We start from the raw sequence: 22,053 nt of genomic DNA, 5'->3' as shown, positions 1-22,053 counted from the left end.
ATAATTTTTTCAGCCCTCCGGGCGGAAAGTGGCAACTTTCGGCCCGCTGCGCGGGCCGAAGTTGCCGCATTCCGCCTGCGTCGGACAGAAAAATCGTATACACTCCACGGGAGTGAAATTAGACCACCTCAAACCGCGTGCTTATCACCCTCGCCTTCGGCTCGGGTGACAATTCTGCCCGCGGTTTGAAGTAGTCTATTTTCCCTCCCTAGGTGTGTAATATACTATTACTGAAATTTGAGTTTTAGAGAACGAGGTACTTTGACAGTTCAAAAAATTTTCGAAGATTGTAGCGCTGCTTGAATTGTGGCAAATGTTTGCACGCAAAAATGTTGCTTTGATTTCTCGAAGTGCTAAAATTGTTGTTCGGATTATTTTGATTTTTACTTTGACGCTTGAGATCGAAGAAATTGTCTAATTTATGAGATTTCTGTTCGAGATATTCAGATTCGGAAGCAACGTAGTTGTCCTAAATCGTGGCTGTATTTTTGCGAGGGATAATCGTTCCCAGGAATTCGTTTCAATTCTTATTTATTTTTCGCCCCTCCCGAAGGAGTAGTTCGGCATCGTGAGCCCGGTCCCGCTCGTTGTATCGTGTGCGAGAACCTCGTACGAGTTCGAATTGCGCAACGTGTCTAGCGGTCGTTCGAACACAAAACAGCTGATTCGGTTCCCCTGCCGCGACTCCCGAGGGGCCGTTCGTTCTCTTCGTGTTATTCGTGACTCAATTTCAAGATGGCTCTTTGGACGTAATTTCGTGACGAGTTTGGGCGGCTTGGCGCGCGCGACACTCGGCACACTTTTGCCCGCTTCTGTCAGCTCTCACTGCCGCTCCCCTGTCTCCTCCGCCTGTTTTCCCGTGTCTCGAGAACGACGAGTTGCGGTTCTCGCGATCGTCGCGATCGTGCACGCATATTCTCAGTAATTGATCGGAAAAAGCTCACTTGCTTTTTTTCGCACCGCCCAACACTTGTAACCGCGATATAGACAAACAAATAATATCGGAAAGTATAAACTCTACGGGCGCGAGTGTTGACGACGTGGAGGCAACTATCACGGAGCGATGAGAAACGAAAGATAAATAAACAAGAAAAAAACAACTTGTCATCGAACGAGAACACACTGTTGTCAGTGACGTCTATGGCAAACGCGATGTAGCAGACGCTTTTTCTACCGATCTATACCACTTTAGTGTCCCGAAAGAGGAATTTTCCTTTTTCATCAATTTTATTCGAGGCGACAGACGCCCCCGCCCCGCCAGTGAGTACAGTTTACTTTCGTATTGTTATTCCGTGCACCGCTCGCGACTATTAAATTTCTTGTTTCGTCATAACCACGGGTTACTCGCACACTCGTACAGGGGCGTGCGAACACTCGCATTTCGGAACGTATAGTGTATAGTGACAAGAAGAAAAAACAAAAAAATTTGGTTAACTCGCCAAGTATTATAGAAGTCTGTGGAATCGCGATGCACGGTAAATGTAAAGTTTTTTGAAACCCTAACTTTCCGCTGTGCCATATTTTTTCATATATGAATCGTGTAGTTAGAAGGAAATTATTTGCGAATTTTCTCAGTGTATATCACTTTCCTCCGTATAAAAACAATCCGACGACTCGGAAGCTTGCGAGCTCATTTGCATTTTACAAGACCTTAATAAGTGAAAATCTCGACCACAGCAGTGTCTGGTGACCCAAACGTTTCTCCAGTGAAGGAATTTCATTTTTCATAAAATTTCCAAATCGTTAATTTGGTTAAAGTACAAAAGCTCGTTGAATAAACATTTGGGTTACCCGGGCCCGACATGTTGAGACTTTTCCACGCTGAACATTACATTTTTACGAATTTTCAATTAAATATTCCATCTGTCAACACAATGACGAATGTTGATGAAACCTGAACGATTGGGTTGCTCCAATTGGGTCATATGGATCCAAAATTTAATCTAAAGAGCAATCGAATACGATATTTGAATTTTAGTGATGCCTGATCAACGCTTCACTAAAAAATTGCATTTTCCACTTAATTTTGAAGCGCAGCATCCAGTTGAAGATTGAAAATGACAGCTGGGCCGAGTCTGGTAGTGCCGATAGTGCTTTGGGGCAGGATAGCACCCACTCACTGCATTTCGTGCGTTTATTTATCGCGAGATCAGAAGACTTTGGTGACAGGTTGTTACGACGGTCAAATATGTTTGTGGCAAGTGGATTCGGAGACGCTGGAGGTAAAATCATCCTACTGTGTTCCTCCCTCTCGTCAGAGCTGACTCAGCCACTTACGATGTATAAATTTTTGCAGATGACCCCCCGCTGTCTTTTGGTTGGACACACAGCGCCGGTTTTGTGTCTGAGCAGAGCGAGTGTTGCGACAGAGCAAAATTACATAGTCAGCAGCAGCGAAAGCGGAGAAATGTGCACTTGGGATCTCGTAGATGGAAAATGCAGAGAAGCCGTCAAGCTCAACAATATTCATACACAGATGCTGCCCTATGTGTCAGCCGGCGGTGAAGATGTCAGATTATTCTGTTCCGGGTAAAAATCTCAATGCTCGCTCGCTCTTTGTCTAACTTTTGGCATTCTCATTAGCTTCTAAGCAACAAATTGCTCTTCAACGAGGCTTTTCCTTACAGATATTATCCAGAAGTTCTCGTCATGGATCCTTTCAGTTTAGAGGTGCTGTTTACGCTGAGCTCACGTGTCAATCCGGACTGGATAAGCGCGCTGCACGTTCTGAGACCGGCCAAACGGAAAGGTCGGTTCTACGTGCACACAAGTTAGTTACACTTTGTCACACCTACGCTTTTCTACCTCCTGCTCCTAACGTTTACAACCTATTTTGGGATTTTTTATTTATTTTATTATTTCGATATCTTTATAATCGTTTTTTCGTGGGAATATTGACAGCTCGCTCGGTTTCACCGACTTCGGGATTCAAATGTTATTCGGTTATGAAAAAAAAGCACATTTTATGGGCACAACTAACAACATATTTGTAGCTGAATATTACCTGGAATATTTAAGTTCCCTTTATTGAGGTTTTTCAGTTTATGGAATGGACTAATTCGCCCGATATTTTGGAGTCGAACAAAATGTGCTGTTCACGTACTTTTGGGCATTGTCAACTTCCTTTTTTTCGGTATCGTCTATTTCCTTTCCTTTATATTGTCCAATTAACACATTCCCCTCTCTCTCTCTCTCTCTCTCTCATCTGCCATTCATTTATGACACTCGTCCGCACTCGCTCTCCCACACCAATCTAATTGCCTTTACGTAAGTATTGTGACAAAAATACACACACTACACACGTTAGGAAACACAAATTTTTCTATATGGTTGAGTATCAATTGAATTTTTCAAGTGCGTTGATTTTGAATGGATTTTTGAGTGCTATGGATGTTGCATTTTCAATCCCCCTTTTTTTAACGTTTTCAAAATTCTCGTCATAGTTTTAAAATCATGCATTTTTCATGGTTCGTTTGCTTTTGCTGCATTTCTAATGAGTTTTGCAAGCCCCCTTGAAAACAGGCAAGATTGGGTCTTTTTTTGGGCATTCATTACTGATTTCTCAGTTCGTTTTCGTATCGACACTCAAAATTGGAATCGAATGTTCATTTGTTCGTGCTAATTGTCGTCGCAATCGTGCCCATTGTCGTCCACAAGTGTTTTTTTCAATTTTTTTCATTCTGAACATCTCGATCAAGACACTTTTCCATTGCGCTGTCACAGGCGTAGCACATTTTTTGCACACTCCTACATACACAAGGAATGCGGAATGGCGGGACTTTCAAACAAACAAAAATTCACAAATCGCACTCCCAAATTGATTTTCTGTTTTTTGTTTTATTGGTTTCTCTGTTTTAACTTTCATCATGAATGTCTGCGAGTTGCAATTATTTGTCGCTTTCTGCATGTGAAAATTTTGGGCTTTTCGGTTACCAAATCAGCTCGACGGCTGAGTTTTGTTCCGATGAATGTTGAATGTTGCTCCGTCGATTGAACTGTTTGCGGAGGAACCTCAATTTGGAGCCGAGGAAATCGAGTTTTTGTTCTCGAGAAGAACTTTATCGGCACAAAAATACTGATTTCTGGTCCCATAAGATTTTGACCGAGTACAGATTGAAGAAAAAAATTTCTGAAGGAAATGGAAAAAACGACTTTCCGCTGCATCCTCATTGAAGTTCGATTCCAAAACTGTATTTTGCAAGTAGCAAAGATTTTCTGTTTGCGATGCGAGACTGTAGCTGACAATTGTGAGCGTTCGTTGCATCAACTAATTGACGATTTTTCAAGATGACGTTGTTCTCGCCTTAACGACCACCGGCACCGTCAAAGTCTGGACGCTCCTCGGCCACGAGAATCGAAACAGCGAACCCCTCTACGAGCACGAGAGCAAACAAATCAGGTGTCTCAACGCCCTCGCCCTGACCTGCTGCCCCTACAACCAGCGAACGGTTCTCATTGTTTGCTCCAAATATTGGCAGGTCCGAAAATGTTATTTTTACAGTTTGAAACCACACGAAATACTGGAAGGTCCAAAATTTTTTGTTTTTCGACTCGAAGTGCCTAAAAACTGTCTCAAAATCCGAAATTTTTTATTTTATTTGAAAAAAAGCTAAAAAACAGATCTGAAAGTTTTCGTTATTTCCAGAAATAGCGAAATTTTCTCCTCCCACTATGCAAACTGCAAAAAATCCTGGAAAGTAAAGATTGAATTTATTGTTTGTATCCAAAGATTTTCGACGCTGGGGACTTTTCGGTGTTGTGTTCAGTGACATCGCCTCCAAGCGAGCGATGGATGGCCGGCGATTTTTTGGCAGCAGACCGTGTGATACTTTGGAGCGACGAGGGGCATGGATATCTTTACAAATTGCCAGCCAAGTACGTCAAGAATTCTCACTTTTGTCTCATGATTTCACAATAATCCTGAAACAGTCGAATTTGTTGTCGAGCCTCGGGACATTTGGACGCGATAAACTTTCGCTCTTGATTTTCGGTGCACTTGATCATCGTTTATTCAATCGGGGGTTGCGGATTACCCTTTTTTTCATGAGGAACTTGAATTTTTTTCTTTTACTCTCCAATGATTTTTGATCGAATGAAATACGAAAAAGTCATAGCACTTCAAACATTATCATATTTTCGTTTGACAGGCCAATACGAATTATTGATTTGTTTATTTCTTGATTGATTATAGGGTTCTGGTACACATCGAAAGGTAGACTCATGCACGTAACAATTGCACTGAAAAATACTAAATAATTAATACATTTTTACATGAAACGAAAACAAAAAAAGCAGCCAAAACTTTTCGTAGGATAGTCTCGCATAGCCTTTCTTCTGTTTTTTTGTTCAATCTTCTCATTTTTTTTTTTCTTACGGTAGAAAAAGCCTTGCGACTTATCGAGTCGTTCTATTTTTTTAACTCTGATCTCCACCCTGTGCAGGATGCTCAGTTTCGCAGGGTCCAGAGTGGAATGAAAAATTGAATAAGAAAAAAGGAAGAAATGAATATATTGAAAAATTCAATCACGTTTTCAGGCTTTTGATCAGTCGATTAAATTCTCAATATTTGCCAGAAAAATTTGAAAATATCCAAAATTTAGTTTTTCGTCAATTTCCAAATGATTTTCTCCACTTTTTGATCAATCGTAGAATTATTGGGGAGAAAAATTTCACTTTTTTTTTCATCGATTATCGAACAAACGAGAGAAAAATGTTGAAAAGTCTCGAAATCGATCGTTGGATTAGTTTCGAGTGTCAGTCGATTTGGAGGTTAGAAAACTCGATGACGATCTGAGCATCCGGCAAGAGAAATCAACGCACAATGGGAAAAGCACTGTCCCCGTTTCCGTGTGTGTGTCTGTTGGTGGTTTGTTTGAAAAAATGGTGGAAAGAGGTGCAACGAAATGTATGATTTAAAATTGAGCACTAACAGAGACGGATTAAGGAAAAAAGATGAAAAATGAAAGGAAAAATGGTCGCAATGGAAACGCTGCTGCTAATGCTGCTCGGTAGAGGCGCACGCTCGCAATGCACATTTAAAATTTCATTTTCTCATTATGGTGAAATGAAACTGAATTTTAGAAGCATCCCCGAACAACATTCCGATATAACAATGTCACAGTTTATTTAGAAATCGCTAGAAATTAATTGTGAAAAAAAACTCAACGAAAACGTGACGAAAGTGTCATTTTTGGGATTTTATCGTCCCTGAAAACGAATCTTTTCGAAAATTTTTCTTCGTCTCGCCACTCATTCGAATCCAACCCATTTTTAGCTCACTAAAAATCGTTTTTCACCCGAAATTGCGAGGAATTTTCAAAATGCCTCGAAAAAATTAGAAATAAAAATAATCAATGAACCCCCCAAATTGCTGAACTGACCCCAACAAAAGAGGAAATTGAAATTTTTGATCGAGAAAGACATTTGAACTGGAACTGAAGTGTAGAACTGTAAAAAAATGGAGAAAGGCGGAAAAAAGGAATAAGCTCAATCGCAGAGTCGAACTATAGTCAATTTATTTTCCAAATTCAAATCTTTTCCATTTTCCAATCACCTTGTTGCTGTCGGGGTAAAGAAAACTGCTGAAAAGTCCATAATTCATTTCACAATTGGTTGAGTCAGAGACAAGACAAAATATTCTCGATTAAATCAATCGATGGAATTTCCAGATGAAACATAGATTCACTTGTTATGGAAACGGAGGCATGAAATGGTGCTCAGCTGAAAATTCAAAGATTTTTTCAATGAAAATTTTTGAATGTTTTAACGTAACTTTACTTAAACTTTTACAAAACTGCTGTCCGAGTGCAAACAACCCCTGATGGAGCAGCAAGTCCCTAAAGGGAGTCCCCCAATTGGGACTCGAGAGAACAAGCCCTGTTCAGACCGAGACTCTTGTCAAGGGTCAGTCTCAAGATCTCGAACGGAGTGATTAAGTCTGATTTGTAATCCAATTTCTGTCTCACTTGTCCACTCGAATCCCAAATCCCTAATAGGAAAATTTGAATTTCAAGTCTCATTTGGGACTCGCTGATCCTTTCGGGTCGTTTTTTTAACTTGGTCGGTATACCTGCGGTTATAGAATAATATCCATCCTGAGGCTGAACATTCTTGTGTGAAACATAGCGACAAAACATAATCGCCTCACTCGCTTGGGCCAGATTCTGTCGCTCGCAGGTGGAGACTGGGCGCCGAACGGTAATGTCTGTAGCATCAACAGCCATAACGACGAGTAATAAAATTGGGAGGAAGCGTAGGTTGAATTTCTTCATTTCTAGGCAAAGAAAACTTTCATTTAGAATTATCAAATATTTGTCCATTTCTGCAATTTTACATCGTCGGGGGAAATAATGAAACACAGACAAGTTTCATGATCCTTTCAAATGTTACGAAAGCAAAAAATAAATAAATTAGAAAACAGTGAGCAGATCATTGTGAAAAATTTGAAAAATCATTACCGCAATGAAAAATCGTGACAAAAAACGAGGTTTTTGTAGGCTATTTTGTTCGTAAATTATTTTCGTTCTGAAGCAAAAAACCAATGATATCGATCCGACGAATTTACGTGATGTGACCCCCGAAGTAAAACCACATTTTATATACAGAGACGATCGATAGAATTTCCCTCCACTTATCGTGCCCGAGTCACAATCGATAGCTTTGAAGAAATATCATTTCTGGTTCGATTGACACTTGACACCTCGATTTTTTTTCTGCGTCGTGAAAAGCATTTGAAGTTTTCCTATAAAATATCATTACAAAAACTGACATAATTACATCGAATTTATGGCGGTCACGACCTCTTGTTAGCTGAATTTAGGTTATGATTTACGACTAATCGGCGTTTGGAATATAAACATAGTTATAAGCATTTTCATCATCCGTTGATAGCCTTTTACATTCCAAATTCTACGCAAGCTTTTCTTTCAACGCTGACCTCATTCTTTCTCCTCTCATTCTAACCACGGAAATTTTAACCCTGAAAAATTCATGCCAACGTTGATAATAACGGCGAACTAAATCTAAGAAAAATCAATAAAAACCATATTTATATATACGCGCTCCAATGATAACCTCAAAATAAATTCCCTTCAATTTTTGCGTGCCATTATTCGGAATCGAACGATTTCCAAAAAACAGCTTTTGTTCGGTTGACATGTGACAATCGATTTATCATGGTATGTGGTATTCAAAGCGTTCTAAACGCTTATCACGTGGCTGTCAAATGTTTTGAGTTGTAAATGCGCAAAAACGAATGTTATTTGCGTTAAATTTATGTTGTTTTTTATCTACGTTTGTTTTTTATATTTACATTTTGATTAATGAGTATTGAATATGCGTCGCGTTTGAAGAAAAATAGAAAAAATTGGAAGCATTTTTCATTTTTATCGTGTTTATCTTCCAATTTTGACGTCCGAATAAAAAACCGAGCAACTTCGTCATCGTTATTCGATTTTATCGAAAGGCGAGAGAAACATTTCAGAAAACTTTTCGTTCAGCGAGCCTCTCACACTTCGTCAAAGTGTCGTTTGCAAAGTAGCTTCGCTTCAGACTGAAAATCTTAGTTTTCTTCGCAACTCAGACACGTTAAAATATTTCGTGCGAAAACTGTTATTTTGTTGTCCCAAGAATGGTTTCGTGACGTCGACGAACGCGACGAGAGTCCAAAATTTTTTAAAAGATTCGTTGCACCAAGAAAAAATGGCGGAACCGCCATTTTTCCAATGTCCCCATTGTATCACGTTTTCACGATTTATCAAAACCAAACATATCGCAATAACAGCCCTTAATACATCCAATCACGATCCTCGCAGTCCCGATCGCTCAGCCGAGAGCGAAACCTCACATATTTCACGAAAAACCGTCATTTAACGCATATATTTGTGTTTGTTTGTTTTTTTTTCTCTTTTTAACCACGATGCGCCTTAACATAATCTCTACCGCAAATCTACGTTGGAAACGGTCTGTTCTAGCAAGCTGAAGGGCAAGGCTCTCAGCAGGTAACCTTCATTCAATCATCTCATTTAAAACTAATAATAATAATAATAATAATATCAATATTTGTGGTATATTTGTGTCACTCTGTCCTTTGATTTATAGTTGAATTAAATAATCGTAGAAATTTCGATTAGTTTTTGTTTTTCCTCTACTGCTTTTGAGTTACTTTGTTGGTTCATAAAGACGAAAAAAACGAAGGAGCAATTAGAAGGTCACGAAACGTCGCGCACTGCACTCGTTTCACTCTCACATACAACGGCACAGCGCGTTTCTTCGAAGTTCACTAAAATGTTGGTGTTTTTGTTTTGAAAGTGTCTGGACGGATGAGTTGTGGCACAAAAATCGCTCTTTCGACGCTTTTCTTTAATTCGCTTTTTGCACGCACCGCCGTTGGCGCTGAACATCAATTTGCGGCTTTGTTAAATAAAATAAACACTCGAAACTCGAATATCGTATGTTCGAATATTTCATTTTGTTCAGAGGCAAATATCGAGAGAATTGAAGCAACAAGGTCAGGATACACTTGACTTTTTCACCTCCCGTGCGTGTGCGTGTGTGTATGTGTGCGCGTGCTACTAAAGTTTGACTGGGAACGAACACAGGCGAGAATAACGTAACGCAATGACGATAAATCATCGACTCCTTTCCTGTGCACGTTCGAACGTCACTCACGCTTTCTTTTACGATAAATAATAAATCGAGATGAAAAACTTATTGATTTTTGACTAATTATACACTGGGCTTGACCAACCCGAACAGTAGCGTGGCCGACAACACGAGTTTTCACACGCCCTCGGCCGAATGCGACCAACCCTACTTGTACTGCACGCTGACCCAGCCCGGAGACAAGGTAACGTCGAATAATGCATTTTGGTAAACGATTTTTTCTGTTTCCTTATTCGGGGTCCGAATCCGGTTAAAATGTCGGACAGAATTTGAACGGTTGGACTATCGTAATTCCACAGACTCGAGTACAAGATTTAAACATCGAATTGAAAACTTTTTTGTTTCGGAATGACATTTTTCGATCGCTTTCGGTGTTAAAAAAGTCGATTTTCGCTTCTCGAAGCTCGGAGCCTCGTAAAGATCGACCTGTCACGAGCATTTAGTACAAAAAAATCGATTCTGTCGCAGCCATTGTCATGTCCTCCGGCGATGAGGCTCGTGACGGTTCAGCGTCAAAACAAAACCGTGAAATACTTGCTGCGGGGGGACAGCGAAGGCGTGATAATATTATGGACGGTGCCCGACATAACGAGCCAGCAACTGTCGCAAATAAGTCAAAAGGACAAAAGTTTGGCGCCGCCGGCGTTGGCTCCGAGCATCAAAACGAGTCTGACAGCGGCATGGGAGTCGATGAAGCCTTCACCTGTTGGCATCCTCGATCAACTCGACTCCGGTGATGCTCATGGATCCAAGTTGACCGCGTGCATTTATTTGCCTCAGCAGAGTCGTCTCGTTGTCGGCAGAGAGGATGGCAGTATTATTATCGTCCCGGCCACTCAAACGGTCATGCTGCAACTTTTGCACGGGAATCATCAACACTACGACGGTGAGTTCTTCATTTTTATTGCTGCAGTTCGTGTTGCTTCTGTTCCCGTTCCAATTGTTCCTGAGCAGCCCGTGGTTCTTGTTCCTGGTGTTCCCGGTCCTGTTCCCGTTCCCTCGTTCATATTTTTGTGCCGCCGCTCTCGTTACTGTTCCTTTTGCAGGTGTCCCTGTTGAAGAGGTTTTTCTTCATTTTCCATTTTCCGTGGTTCCCGTTGCCGACGTTTTTGTTGTTTAAAATCGTTGGTTATGCGGCGAGTTCAATTTTTCTTGACGGTGCCGAAGTTTTTTGTTCAATTTTTGTCAACTTCTCGTTCCCTCGTTTTTTCTCGTGCTTTATTCCGCCCCTTTCCTGTAAATGATTTTGATCGCATTCCCGAGTCAGAGTTCGAAATTCTCGGTGACAATGGCACATTTTTTTCTTAAGATTGGCCTCCGCATCAAGTTCTCCTGGGACATTCGGGTCGTGTCAATTGCCTTTTGTATCCTCACGGAGCCGCTCCTCGGTACGATCGCACTCACCTCGTCTCCGGATCCGTGGATTTCGCCGTTTGCCTCTGGGATCTTTACGCCGGCACTCTGATTCACCGGTTTTGTGTTCATGCCGGCGAAATCACTCAGCTCATGGTCCCGCCTGATAACTGCAGCGTGAGTTTTGGAATATCAGTTTTTCTGTGCAACTTCAAACTCTGGGAACTTGCGGTACTGAAAAATAAAGAAAATTTCCAACCGAGGATGACAGTTTTGAGGAAAATCACAACAAACGAGGAAAACAAGAAAAAATGGAAACTAATCGAAGAATTTTTCAGCCTCGGATACAAAAATGCGTTTGCAGCGTCGCCTCTGATCACAGCGTCACGCTCCTGTCCCTCGCAGAACGAAAATGCGTCGTCTTGGCGTCCCGCCACTTGTTCCCGGTGGTTACCATCAAGTGGAGACCCCTCGACGATTTCATGATCGTCGGCTGCTCGGACGGTGCTGTCTACGTTTGGCAAATGGAAACTGGCCACTTGGATCGGGTTTTGCACGGTAGGTTCTTTGACCAGAGTTTACAAACAGGAAAAAACAGTTTTCCAGGCATTTTTCATCGAATTGTGCTCGTCACGCAGGCATCATCGCTGAGGAAGTGCTTTACGCCTGTGATGAAAACAGCATCGGGTCCAGCAGCGGAATGGGCGGCGGGGGCACAGCTGGCGGTGAACTCGGACTCGCCAATCCTGCGGTTCACTTTTTCAGGTTGATTTTCAAAGAATGTTCTGTCAAATATTGAACTTTTGGTTTTTCAAGCTCCAAATTCCCAGATTTTTAGCAATTTTGATGTTTTTGTGGTTTAATTGCTGCCCCCCAATTCAGCGGAGTGAGAAATTTTCTTTGGATTTCTCCCGACCAAACTGACGGAGGCTGTTCAAAGTGAAATTTGCATTTGCAGGGGTCTGAGACACAGGAATTTGTCAGCAATACGTCACGCGACCCAACGAGGACTCCATCAGTTGCAGCAGCTGCACGGAGGGCACGGTAACGAGCACGGGAACCAGATAAAGGCGCGAGGGACGCCGCTGATGATTCAGGGCTTCAGGAGCAACCCGAAGGACCCGGAAAGCCACATTTTGTTTTTCGACATCGAAGCATTGATAGGTACGAGAGCAAGACATTTTTCTCACGATTTTTGGCGATGTGACAAAAGCTTGGTGCAAACCGATGAGAAATAAGGAACGAAAGATTCTCAGATATTTTCGGCTTTGAAAAATTATCAAATTTTCGTAAACACTGAAAAAAACCGATGAAAATTGACACACACAGTACAATTATTGAGCGACGAGTACGGCTCGATGTCACCCGGATCCCTGGAGGCTCAGGGCCTCATTTCCGCATCCGAGTATCAAAAAGTCGCGGCTCTGACGCAATCGGCCAGTCCCGACGCTCATAAAAAAATCGCAGGTAAGATCGCGAGCCCACGAAATTCACACACACACGTCCACAAATCAAATTTTTCATTGAGTTATTTACTAAAGAAAAAGATTCTTCGTGCCTATAGACTTTTTCGGTCGCGTCAAGGATAAAGCTGGCGACGTTGAGAGAATTCTCAAGGAGAAAGATCGTCACGGTACCGTCTTCTATTTTTAAATGTTTCTAAGTCTTCTTCCTGGCCCAACGTTATTTTTTCTTGTTTTTTTTTTTTTTTTTTTTCAGCCCAAGAACCTCTAGAGCTTCCAAAGTTCCGTTTGTCCAGAGCCCCGAAAAATCACTTTTTCCTCACATTTTTAAGTCAAATGGACAATTATTTCAATTCAGCAAATATTATGTCTCGAAATTTTATTCAAAATCGTTCGATAAACTGAAATTCACTGAAAAGTCATCAGAAATGTAAAAAATCGTGAATATTTTGGGTATTTTTCAAATCTTTGCATTCCCAAGAGTTTAAATGAACAAAAAACATGAAAAAATCGATATTTCACTCTGAATCCGGACATTCTTGAGCCCCTAGGTCAAAAGGGAAGAAATTAATTTTGTTCAGTATCTTCAGTTGAATATTAATTGAGAAATTATTTCAAATCAGCGAATATTTTGTGTCAAATTTTCTTCAAAATCGTTCGATAAACTAAAATTGCTAAAAAGCCATCAGAAAGCGTCAAAAATCGTGAATATTTTGGGCAATTTTTAAATCTTTGGATTTCGACACGTTGAAATGAACAAAAAAAATGGAAAAATCGATACTCGAGTATAAATTTGGCCATTCCTCACCCCCCCTAAATGGAAAGGGAAGATATGAATTTTGTTCCTGTGAGTTCTGAGTTCATTCTGAGTGTTGGGAGCTCGAGAAAAAAGTAATTTCCGTGTGTAGTTAGCGGTGCCTATTAATAGAGTGAAAAAACGGTGCTGAAGATGTTGAGCGGAAGGTAATTCGTCTATTTTCTTTAGGTATTTTGGCAAAAATGAAGGAGGGTGCGGAAAATGTGCACACAAAGTTGCAGGCGAAGGCGGAGAGCGTTGGCCTCAAGCCGTCGAATCTTGACGGCAAAGGTCAGGAAGCAGCCTAAAAAATCGTCATTTACTTGGTTTATTTTTTGAAAGACATTGTCTCGTTTTTTGTTGATGAAAATAAAATAGCCAAAGTAGATGCGCATGCGGATTTGTCACTAGAATTAATCGTACTTTGCTTCAAACGTTCGTCGTCGTCATCGTCGTCATCGTAGAGCTAGAAAAACGAAAAAAAAAAAAAAAACAATTTTTTTTCTTCATTTTCACCTCCTTGGAGCAACGATAGAGGAGATCGACATTATTCGATCGAATTGCATCTAAAATTTTTCTTTTTTCTGTTTCCTGTCAAAAAAAGTCTTCACGAAGCCTAGTTCGGACTCTAGAGCCAGCGCCTCACTCTCGAATGCTACAAATTTTGTCATTTTTTATTTTAATTTTTTTCAGTCACGCTTTCACAGCCGTTAGAATCGAAAAAAGCGTTTTTTTTTTATTGAGTTTGTGTTTTTTTGATCTTCTAACGAGTCTCGGTGGATCGTAGCACGCTACTTGTTTGCGAGCACCTCGGTTTTCTTGTAGTCTCACTCGAGGAGCGGCGAGAGTCCATCGCAATCGATCACAGAAATCTAATCCTCCCCTTAATGAATATTCCCAGGTGAAGGATGGAGCAGCAACGACTCCATGAGAAACAGCCTCAAACGTAACGGAGCTTTCAACGAACCTAACGCTACCATGGAAATCGCCCAACTCCTACTCAGCCTCCTCCATGCCTGGGGCATGGATCCCGATCTCGACAGAGTCTGCGAAGCCAAACTCGGCCTGTTGAGGCCCATGGTGCCCGTTTCGTTCGGAGTTTTGTCCAAGGGTGGTAAGTTCTTGGAAAGATGATGAAAAAAAGTGTAAAAGTCGCCGACGAATAACGACTTTTGAGAATTTCAATGGAAAATTCATTTTTAAAAATAATATACAAAAAAAAAAAAATATGACTCGAGAGCAAAGTGAATTTATCCAATGGCTCAGGTTACATGTCGCTGTTGCTGCCAACGTGGCAGACGCGATTGGAGCCTGCGGAGGAGCCAGCGACGCAATTGGAGCAGCGATTGCCGGTCGAGTTGGTGAGGCAGGACAAACTGACGAAAGCGTTCACGGCCCGAGCGCACTGGGAATTGTCGACGACGCTGACGAGCAATCACCTGCTGGCGGTGGTCGCACTCGCGAATACTTTGATGTCGATGAACAACGCGACGTTTGTCCCGGAGCAGGAAAGAAATCGGAAAATGCACAGACCGGGAAATCGCGGGGCTGTTGCGGCCGGCGTTGTCGGTGTCAATTGGAACAAAGCGGAGGAAGAGAGCGAAGAAATATTCACCGTGCAACAGGCTCAGATCAAACAAGGATGGTCCCTGCTTGCCACGCTTCACTGCGTTCTTCTACCCGACAAAGTCGCCGCTCAGGGCGGATCGAAAACTTTCAAACGCCCTCAAGTCGAAATGATGGCGCGCCGGTGGCAACACCAGTGCCTCGAGGTAAATAACGCGAAATTACTTTTCCGTTGTATTCACTGAATTGTGGAAAAAAGTGTAAATTTATATTGAATTTACTTGTTTCACGTGTTCGCCAGGTTCGAGAGGCCGCTCAAGCGTTGTTGCTCGCAGAATTGGGTCGCATGGGTCCCAAGGGTCGTAAGTCCCTCGTCGACAACTGGTCGCAGTACCTGCCGATGTACAGTACGCAAGAGCCGATAGCGCCGCAGGCTCAGAATCACAGTCCTCCATCGGCGAGCCCGGTCCCAGCGGGGGTCGGAGGGGAGGCCCCGGCGCCCGGGAACCCAGAGGACGAGGACGAGGAGGAGGAACTCGCGGAAGAGATGAGCATGACGCGAAAGCCTTCGAGCGTGGCCGAGCTCAAGAGGAAGCAAAATACCGCGGTGGTGCTTCTCGGCGTGATCGGTGCCGAGTTCGGCCAGGACGTTGCGACCGGAACCGGCGGGAATTCCTCCAGCGGGAACCGCAGCCGGGAAAGCGAGCAGCAGCTCCAGCAGCAGCAACAGCAGAGGAGAAAAAGTTCGGTCGCCGAGGGATTCGCCATTGGGAACAACAACCTCGCTCGACACACGAGCATGGCCCTCACTCATCTCCTGCACGCCCCGCACTCCCCCAAACTCCCGATGCACACGTCCCTCCGGAGAGCCGCGATCGACCTCATCGGCAGGGGCTTCACCGTCTGGGAACCTTATTTGGACGTCTCGAAGGTCCTTCTGGGACTGTTGGAGATGTGCTGTGACGCTGACAAACTCGTGCCCAGCATGACGTACGGTTTGCCGCTCACACCACAGGCCGACAGTTGCAGAACGGCGAGACACGCCCTCACTCTCATCGCGACCGCCAGACCTGCCGCTTTCATCACGACCATGGCACGCGAAGTCGCCAGATTCAACACCCTCCAACAAAACGCTCAAACGCTCAACGTCAATCTCGGCACCAGCGTCCTCGCCAGAGCCAAACCAGAAATTCTCAGGATCGTCGAACAGCTCATCGACAAAATGCAGAGCGAAATGAGCGATCTTCTAGTCGAGGTCCGCTATTTTTCATCTCGTTTCCTCGAAAGTTTCATTTTTCTTATATGCTCGTTGCTTTTTTCCAGGTCATGGACATTATTCTTCACTGCCTTGATCCTGGACATTTGAAGACGAAACCTTTGAACGAAGTTTTTCCTGCGGTGTGCAGATTCAATCAGGTAAACCGTCCAACTGTTCCGGCCACATCCTGGTTGCATGAGATTCGAAATTTATGTTTGGAAAAAATGAAAAAATCACGCATCTTTAAATTTTGTTGGAGCCAAAAGTTTGGAAAAAGTTTGCGAATTCATTTTTGGCGTTGGAAAAATATTGGAAAAGCTTGCGCAATTTTTTGACAACTTTTTCTTCAATGCCTTCAGGTCAGTCATTGTCCGGCGACTCGGAGGATAGCGGTGGGTGGCCGAGGCGGTCAGTTGGCGTTGTACGAGCTTCGTGGCAACGTCAAATGTCAAACGGTTGCGGCGCATCAAGCCCCAGTAACGGCGTTGGCGTTTTCACCGGAGGGAAAGTTTCTCGTTAGTTATTCGTGCTCGGAGAATAAATTGTGTTTCTGGCAGGTAATTCCGAGTAGTTCGGTCTTTTTCCGAGGGAAGAAGCGCTTTCCTTGCCAATTTTTTAAACTTTCATGGCGTGTCCTTCGCGAAGCATTTTTCGCGACGACAGATTTTTCGTGACTAAGATTCCTCGACGGTTTTCCAGCAAACGAGCAGCGGCATGTTCGGCCTCGGGAACTCTCAGACTCGCTGTGTGAAGTCTTACAGCACTGCACCGATCAACGATGTCGCACGATTGAATCCAATGCGGCTGGCCCGACTCATTTGGATCAACAATCGTACGGTCACTCTCATGCTCGCCGATGGATCGGAAACTCGATTCAACGTCTAATTTCGTCGTTCCGTGGAGGGAGCCTCCGATCGACCTATTTTCGAGCCTCCGAAACGTTCTCGCCTCAAATGACAGGCCTACGAGCACCCTCGCAACGATTATTCGATGCCTCGAATCCTTGGATTCGTTTTTTCCCGCAAATTCGACGTTTCTGGAGGCGCAGGATCGAAAATTTGTTCGCTATAGTCGGATTTCCTCCGGAATTTAAAAAAAGCGCACTTTTCTCTTCACACAAAAATAGAGGAAATTGCGTGTGCAGGATAGCAGATTAATCTGTGGAGCATGAGAGAAAAAATACCAAAATTTTCCCATTTGTTGTTCTCTTTCATGTTGTTGTTGTTATTGCTGCTGATGTTTAATTTTTTCTCTACCACTGAAGAAGGTGAACACGTTTCTTGAGTCGAAAGTCCCCGGAAGTCTTCGTAACCGCGGTTCATGCACGATTCCTTTCAAAGTTTCGTTCCGCTTTCGGAATTTCGCCTCCAGCATCGGTGGAAAAAAACGTCAAAATTGAAAATGTTCTTTAAAATTCTCCAAATTTCCACCTCCAAATTCATTTAAAAAGTTGGAAAACCAGATTTTCCGAAGCATTGAGACTCTGCAACGTTGATAAGCGTGTTCACCTCTGAATTATCATCCCAATAATCGATCGACTAACGATTTATACCAAAATGTCCGACGAATTGCGCTCTGTACATAGATAAAGAATTAGCTTTCGTTGATTCCGGCCCACGTGCATATTCTCCAACGTTTTATTGAGTTCGAACGATGGAATGGACAAAGTGGTCGGAATTGGGGGAGCCATATAAATATTTATTATTCCACCGATTAGCCTCGCTCTAAAAGCATTCGAACTAAATGTACATACCCAGAAGCCTCAAAATAGAGGAATAAACACAAAAATGAGAGGCTTGAATGGAGAAAAAAACGAGAAAATTTGCATCACAAGATCGTTGTTCAATCGAATAATCACGATTACTATTATTTCATAAGATATCTCGTTAAAATGCGTTCTTTCGAGGGCTTTATAAAGCTCCGATTCCCTAAAAATTCAGCCTCGCATTGGCTCACCCGCATAATAACCCCGCGTCCGTACATTTTTCCTGTGCGAAATTTCAATATTTTCGCCTCCAGGATCGTATCGACGTTTCTCATAACGGAGCGAGCATAGCGTTACGAAAAGGGATGAAAACGCATTGTCAAGCTTGTGCGAACGAGCGGGGCCCCCGTTCATACCGATCGACAATAACATCGCTATGCTTCACATCCGAAAAGTCCTTTGTACCATACCTCGATTATTCGTTAACCCTCGACGACTGCAATTTCGTTTCGGGCTCCAAACCCTGTCAGGGCTTCTCCCATAGAAAACGTTCTTTCTCCTTGGTACTAATGCAGAGAGTTGTGCAGTGGAGTAACGTTCGGTTGAAATTTATCGAACAATATCGAAGTGTTGAGCGAAAAATTTTGAAAAATCGAAAAAAAACGTCGAACAAAAATCAATCTACTGGCTTTTCTCACAGCTGTCGAGGGCTAACGAGGCTCGAACGAACTATTAGTTATTTGATAATCGATTATACAATTGATTCATAAATGTATAATAATAGTCGGCGTGTTAAAGAAAATTTAAGCATAAAACCATGGAATTAGAATTATTGATACTCGCGCGTCTAGTTGTAAGTTTATTCACGTCGTTGATATCATTGTTTATTGTCCAAAGTACACACTCACACTAAACATAAAAACAGAAGATAAAACATATGCAAAAATATATATTTAAAGAACGTGACTGGATCATGTTCCAAAATGAGAAAATGTCTCGTCGATTTTATCCTCATTTTTCGTGGGCATTTCTTTTCCTCTTTCGGTATTAATGTTAAACGACTCTAACTTATCGTCGTTGAAAGTCGTGATTTTTTGGCCAATCATTGATTTACGGGGGAGTAGCAATTCGAGGAAATTTTTGGGGAGGAAAAATGTTCTGAATGGTTGAACGGTCAAGATTTTCGATTTGAAAAGCTTCTTTGGATGAGAATTTAAGGAGTTTCGAGCAAGAAAATTGTTCCTGCTAGGAAAAATTAGTTTCTGTTATTTTGTTATTGGCAAAGTTTTAGGAATTTCCGGCGGGAAAACAGCTCTGAAATGTCAAAGGAAACAAACTTTCAAACAAAAATCATTTTTTCAGTGTTTCTCGTGAAAATTTGTCGAGACTTTAATGTTGGAGCGTCAAATTAGTTTGGAATTGAGATTCAAACGTTTGCATTCTCCGTTACTTGAGCCATTGGCCCCGTGGCAGGCGGTTCGTTATAAAAGTGCTGAAATGGACGAGACATTGCTCCGCGCCTACGTATAAATAGCCACACATGCGCTTCTTCGTAATTTTATCATTTTAAATGTTATTTTATGCGAGCGCGCGTTGATAAATGAAAGTAATTGTGAAAGTGCATGCCCTTTTGTTTTTTATTCTCCGTCACACTGTGCGATTACGAGGAAAAGGTGTTTTGTGGGCGCTTTTAAGGGAGTTGGGACTCTGGAAACGTGCGATTTCCTCCATTTTTTTGGCCAAAAAGTTCTGAGAAAAATCACTGTTCCGGAGTTTCTTCCTGAGAAACCGCACCGAAAGCGAGAGCCTAGTCACTCTCGGTATGTAAAAAAAAGTTGTTCGAAGTGCGAAACGGTGAAAGAAGGAGAAGCAAAAAAAAAAAAAAATGGATCGAGAAAACTGAGAATCTTTCGAAAATGAATTTCCTCGAAACCAAAAGTGAAGAATCCCGTGAGAAAATTTTTAAAAAAAGTTGAATGTGCGAGAAAAATATTGAAAAGATGGAAAAATCAAGTGAATCCTTCGAAAAAACAAAAAATCCGGCGATTCGCCGAACTAAGAGCTGGCATGTGTGTTATGTTTGTTAAACGATGTAACGAAATAATTAAAAATGCAATTGTATCGTAGCGTGCAGTCTTTGGGAGGGTGAATTACACGAAAAAAACACGAAAATAAGCGCAGTCTGCGTGGGAGGAGCCGTGAATAACGAAGATAATTGAGTTCCGCCAGGGCAAATTTCGGGGCGATGGAAGGAAATTTTCCTCATCAATACTATAAGGAATCCGACCCCGAGCCCCAATATCCAGAAAAACCATTCCATTCGGTCGCAATCTCGAGGTTTCGGTTTTCCCATCACTTTTCCATTTCCGAAGGTGACTTTTTTCTATGATATTCAATCGAATTAATCAGACGATTATTAAAATCAAGGATTTCTCGATCAATCATCGAATCAGCCAATTAAAGCTCGATCAAATAAATTAATCGATAATCCAACGATCCTTCGATCATTTCGACGAGTCGAATGATAAAAATTTCACTAATGTCATTAATTACCCAAAACCCAATCGTTTCATTATAATTTCGTTGAGCTATTTTTCAATTCTAATGGAAAAATAAATTAAATAAACAATTAATTAACTTGATTGTTCAATAAACAGTAAAAAAAATCGATGGTACAAGCATCATATTCCTCCAGACCTTAATAATTGTGTGAAAAATAGATTTTTAGTTGGACGAGTCTGACCAGAATCTGCTTCTCGCTGGAGGAACATCGTCGGACGTTTTTTATCCGTTAATTTATTTTCGTTTATTCATGTCTTTATCTTTTATTAAAATTTTTATTTGTTTCCGTTTGTTTCTTCAGGAGCTGAGCTCGTCTTGATTAGTGTTGAAAGAAAATTTGGAATTTCCCTCGAATCGAGAAGTCTCAAAGTGCGACGATACCGTGGACGAAGTTTGGATGGAATGAGCTCCCAGCGCCGAGTGGATTTGGATGATTGAAAGCATTACTCCGTCGGATCGAATGGATCGGTGGATGAATTGTTATTCACGAGGAGTCGAAAGTCCATCGAGCATTATTAATACACAGAGGAGAGGATAAATGCTGCGTCGGAGATGTTCGGGCGTGTCGAAAAATTAGCATACATATTGCCCGGAGCTTGAGAAAGAGAGAGACAGAGCGGTGAAGAAGAAAGAAGAGAGAAGAGAGAGAAAAATGGACTTTTTAACGCCTCGACGAGGGATCGTTGTGGCAGAATCGACGTGAACGTATCACTGCTGAGCGTTGCGACGAAAACACTACAAAGAACGACGATTAGTCGCTGATAGATTTAGGGGACGTTGGTTTGAATAAGAAATGAGCAATACCGAAGGGGGGAGGGGAAGGTTTAGAGGAGCGCGTACGACAAAATAATAATCGGTGGGTGTTTTGCGGGGACGCACGAGCGCCCGCGTAATCGAATAAAACAAGTTTATATACGAGCCTGTGTATTCGCGCGCCGGAGAGTACTAATATCATTCTCGAGCTGCTGGCTGAGGGCTTTTGGCAGCGGCAGCAGCAGCAGCAGCAGGAACAGGAGCAGGGTCGCTCACGATAACCATTACGCTCGGTTGGCTCGTAATAATGGTTACGAGGGGGTCGTTTAGGGCAACAGGGGAAACGGCTCTACGTATATGGAAGGGTCTCTGCTCGCCGCCGCCTCTCCTCGCTCGCTTGCCCTCGTAACGTAACTAAACGTGTAACGTACACTCATTCATAATTCACGTGTGAGCCAAGCTCACCCAGCACCGCGCATTTCCTCCCGAGAATCTATACTGCTGCTGCTGCTGCTGCTGCTGCTGCTGCTGCTGCTGCTCTGTGTATGCCCCGCTTTGTAACGCCTCCCAACTCCCCTTCTGTATACAGGAAAGCCCACGACCAATGGTCCAAACGTCCACGACTCAACTTCGGGAAACTCGCCCCTGAAGGCTTGGAAATGTTTTATATCTCGGGCTTGGTTCGAAGTCCCGCTTTCGGCGAATTCTCGAGTTTTAGCGGCTATTCTGATAAAACCGGTGGAGATAGAGCGAAAATGGTTAGGACTGATTTTATAGAGAATCAAATTTGCTGTGAAAAAGGTTCTGAAGGTTTTTTTCAACTACTCATAGTTTAGCCTCTAGAGGAGGTCGAAAATACAGCTGGTTAAACCGATTTACGAGGTTTTGGAAGCCAATCTTTTTTCGATCGACTCCCAGGGTAAAAATATTGGGA

The 22,053-nt window shown here is 42.5% G+C and overlaps 1 protein-coding gene and 1 long non-coding RNA gene across 14 annotated transcripts; one reads left to right on the top strand and one right to left on the bottom strand.

Moving 5' to 3' along the window:
- Positions 1–151: 151 nt before the first annotated feature.
- On the top strand, positions 152–19,930 carry Rbcn-3B (WD repeat-containing protein Rbcn-3B). Of its 12 annotated transcripts, none has more exons than XM_043431477.1 (22): positions 152–1,260; positions 2,038–2,222; positions 2,297–2,529; positions 2,628–2,770; positions 4,288–4,478; positions 4,730–4,875; positions 8,973–8,999; positions 9,757–9,847; positions 10,132–10,549; positions 10,973–11,193; positions 11,355–11,574; positions 11,655–11,781; positions 11,975–12,180; positions 12,346–12,483; positions 12,581–12,649; positions 13,465–13,566; positions 14,177–14,389; positions 14,542–15,047; positions 15,143–16,096; positions 16,165–16,257; positions 16,459–16,656; positions 16,799–19,930. In XM_043431477.1, the coding sequence occupies exons 2-22, from the start codon at positions 2,058–2,060 to the stop codon at positions 16,982–16,984; spliced, it is 4,647 nt and encodes a 1,548-aa protein (XP_043287412.1). In that variant the 5' UTR covers positions 152–1,260; positions 2,038–2,057; the 3' UTR covers positions 16,985–19,930. The 12 variants fall into 12 exon arrangements, with proteins under 12 accessions (XP_043287412.1, XP_043287418.1, XP_043287415.1 ...); XM_043431483.1 differs by having other exon boundaries at positions 2,033–2,222; positions 2,628–2,749; XM_043431480.1 differs by having other exon boundaries at positions 2,033–2,222; positions 9,760–9,847.
- LOC122417723 (uncharacterized) lies at positions 6,499–9,537 on the bottom strand. Of its 2 annotated transcripts, XR_006262334.1 has the most exons (4): positions 8,074–9,537; positions 7,458–7,978; positions 7,070–7,273; positions 6,499–6,720 (listed from the first exon to the last, which is right to left on the bottom strand). It is a non-coding gene; the product is annotated as an uncharacterized lncRNA (long non-coding RNA). The 2 variants fall into 2 exon arrangements; XR_006262333.1 differs by having other exon boundaries at positions 7,458–9,524.
- Positions 19,931–22,053: the final 2,123 nt, after the last annotated feature.

The sequence above is a fragment of the Venturia canescens genome, chromosome 11, assembly GCF_019457755.1.
Source record: "Venturia canescens isolate UGA chromosome 11, ASM1945775v1, whole genome shotgun sequence".
NCBI lineage: Eukaryota > Metazoa > Arthropoda > Insecta > Hymenoptera > Ichneumonidae > Venturia > Venturia canescens.
Note: the sequence above shows the minus strand (reverse complement) of the source record. Positions and strands in the feature narration are given on the sequence as shown.

Bases quoted from the DNA above. Each gene is read 5' to 3' on its own strand.
- Rbcn-3B (XM_043431477.1), top strand. From the start codon at position 2,058: ATGACAGCTGGGCCGAGTCTGGTAGTGCCGATAGTGCTTTGGGGCAGG. The intron at 15,048-15,142 runs GTAAATAACGCG...CGTGTTCGCCAG, and splicing joins GGCAACACCAGTGCCTCGAG to GTTCGAGAGGCCGCTCAAGC. The intron at 16,258-16,458 runs GTAAACCGTCCA...CAATGCCTTCAG, and splicing joins CGGTGTGCAGATTCAATCAG to GTCAGTCATTGTCCGGCGAC.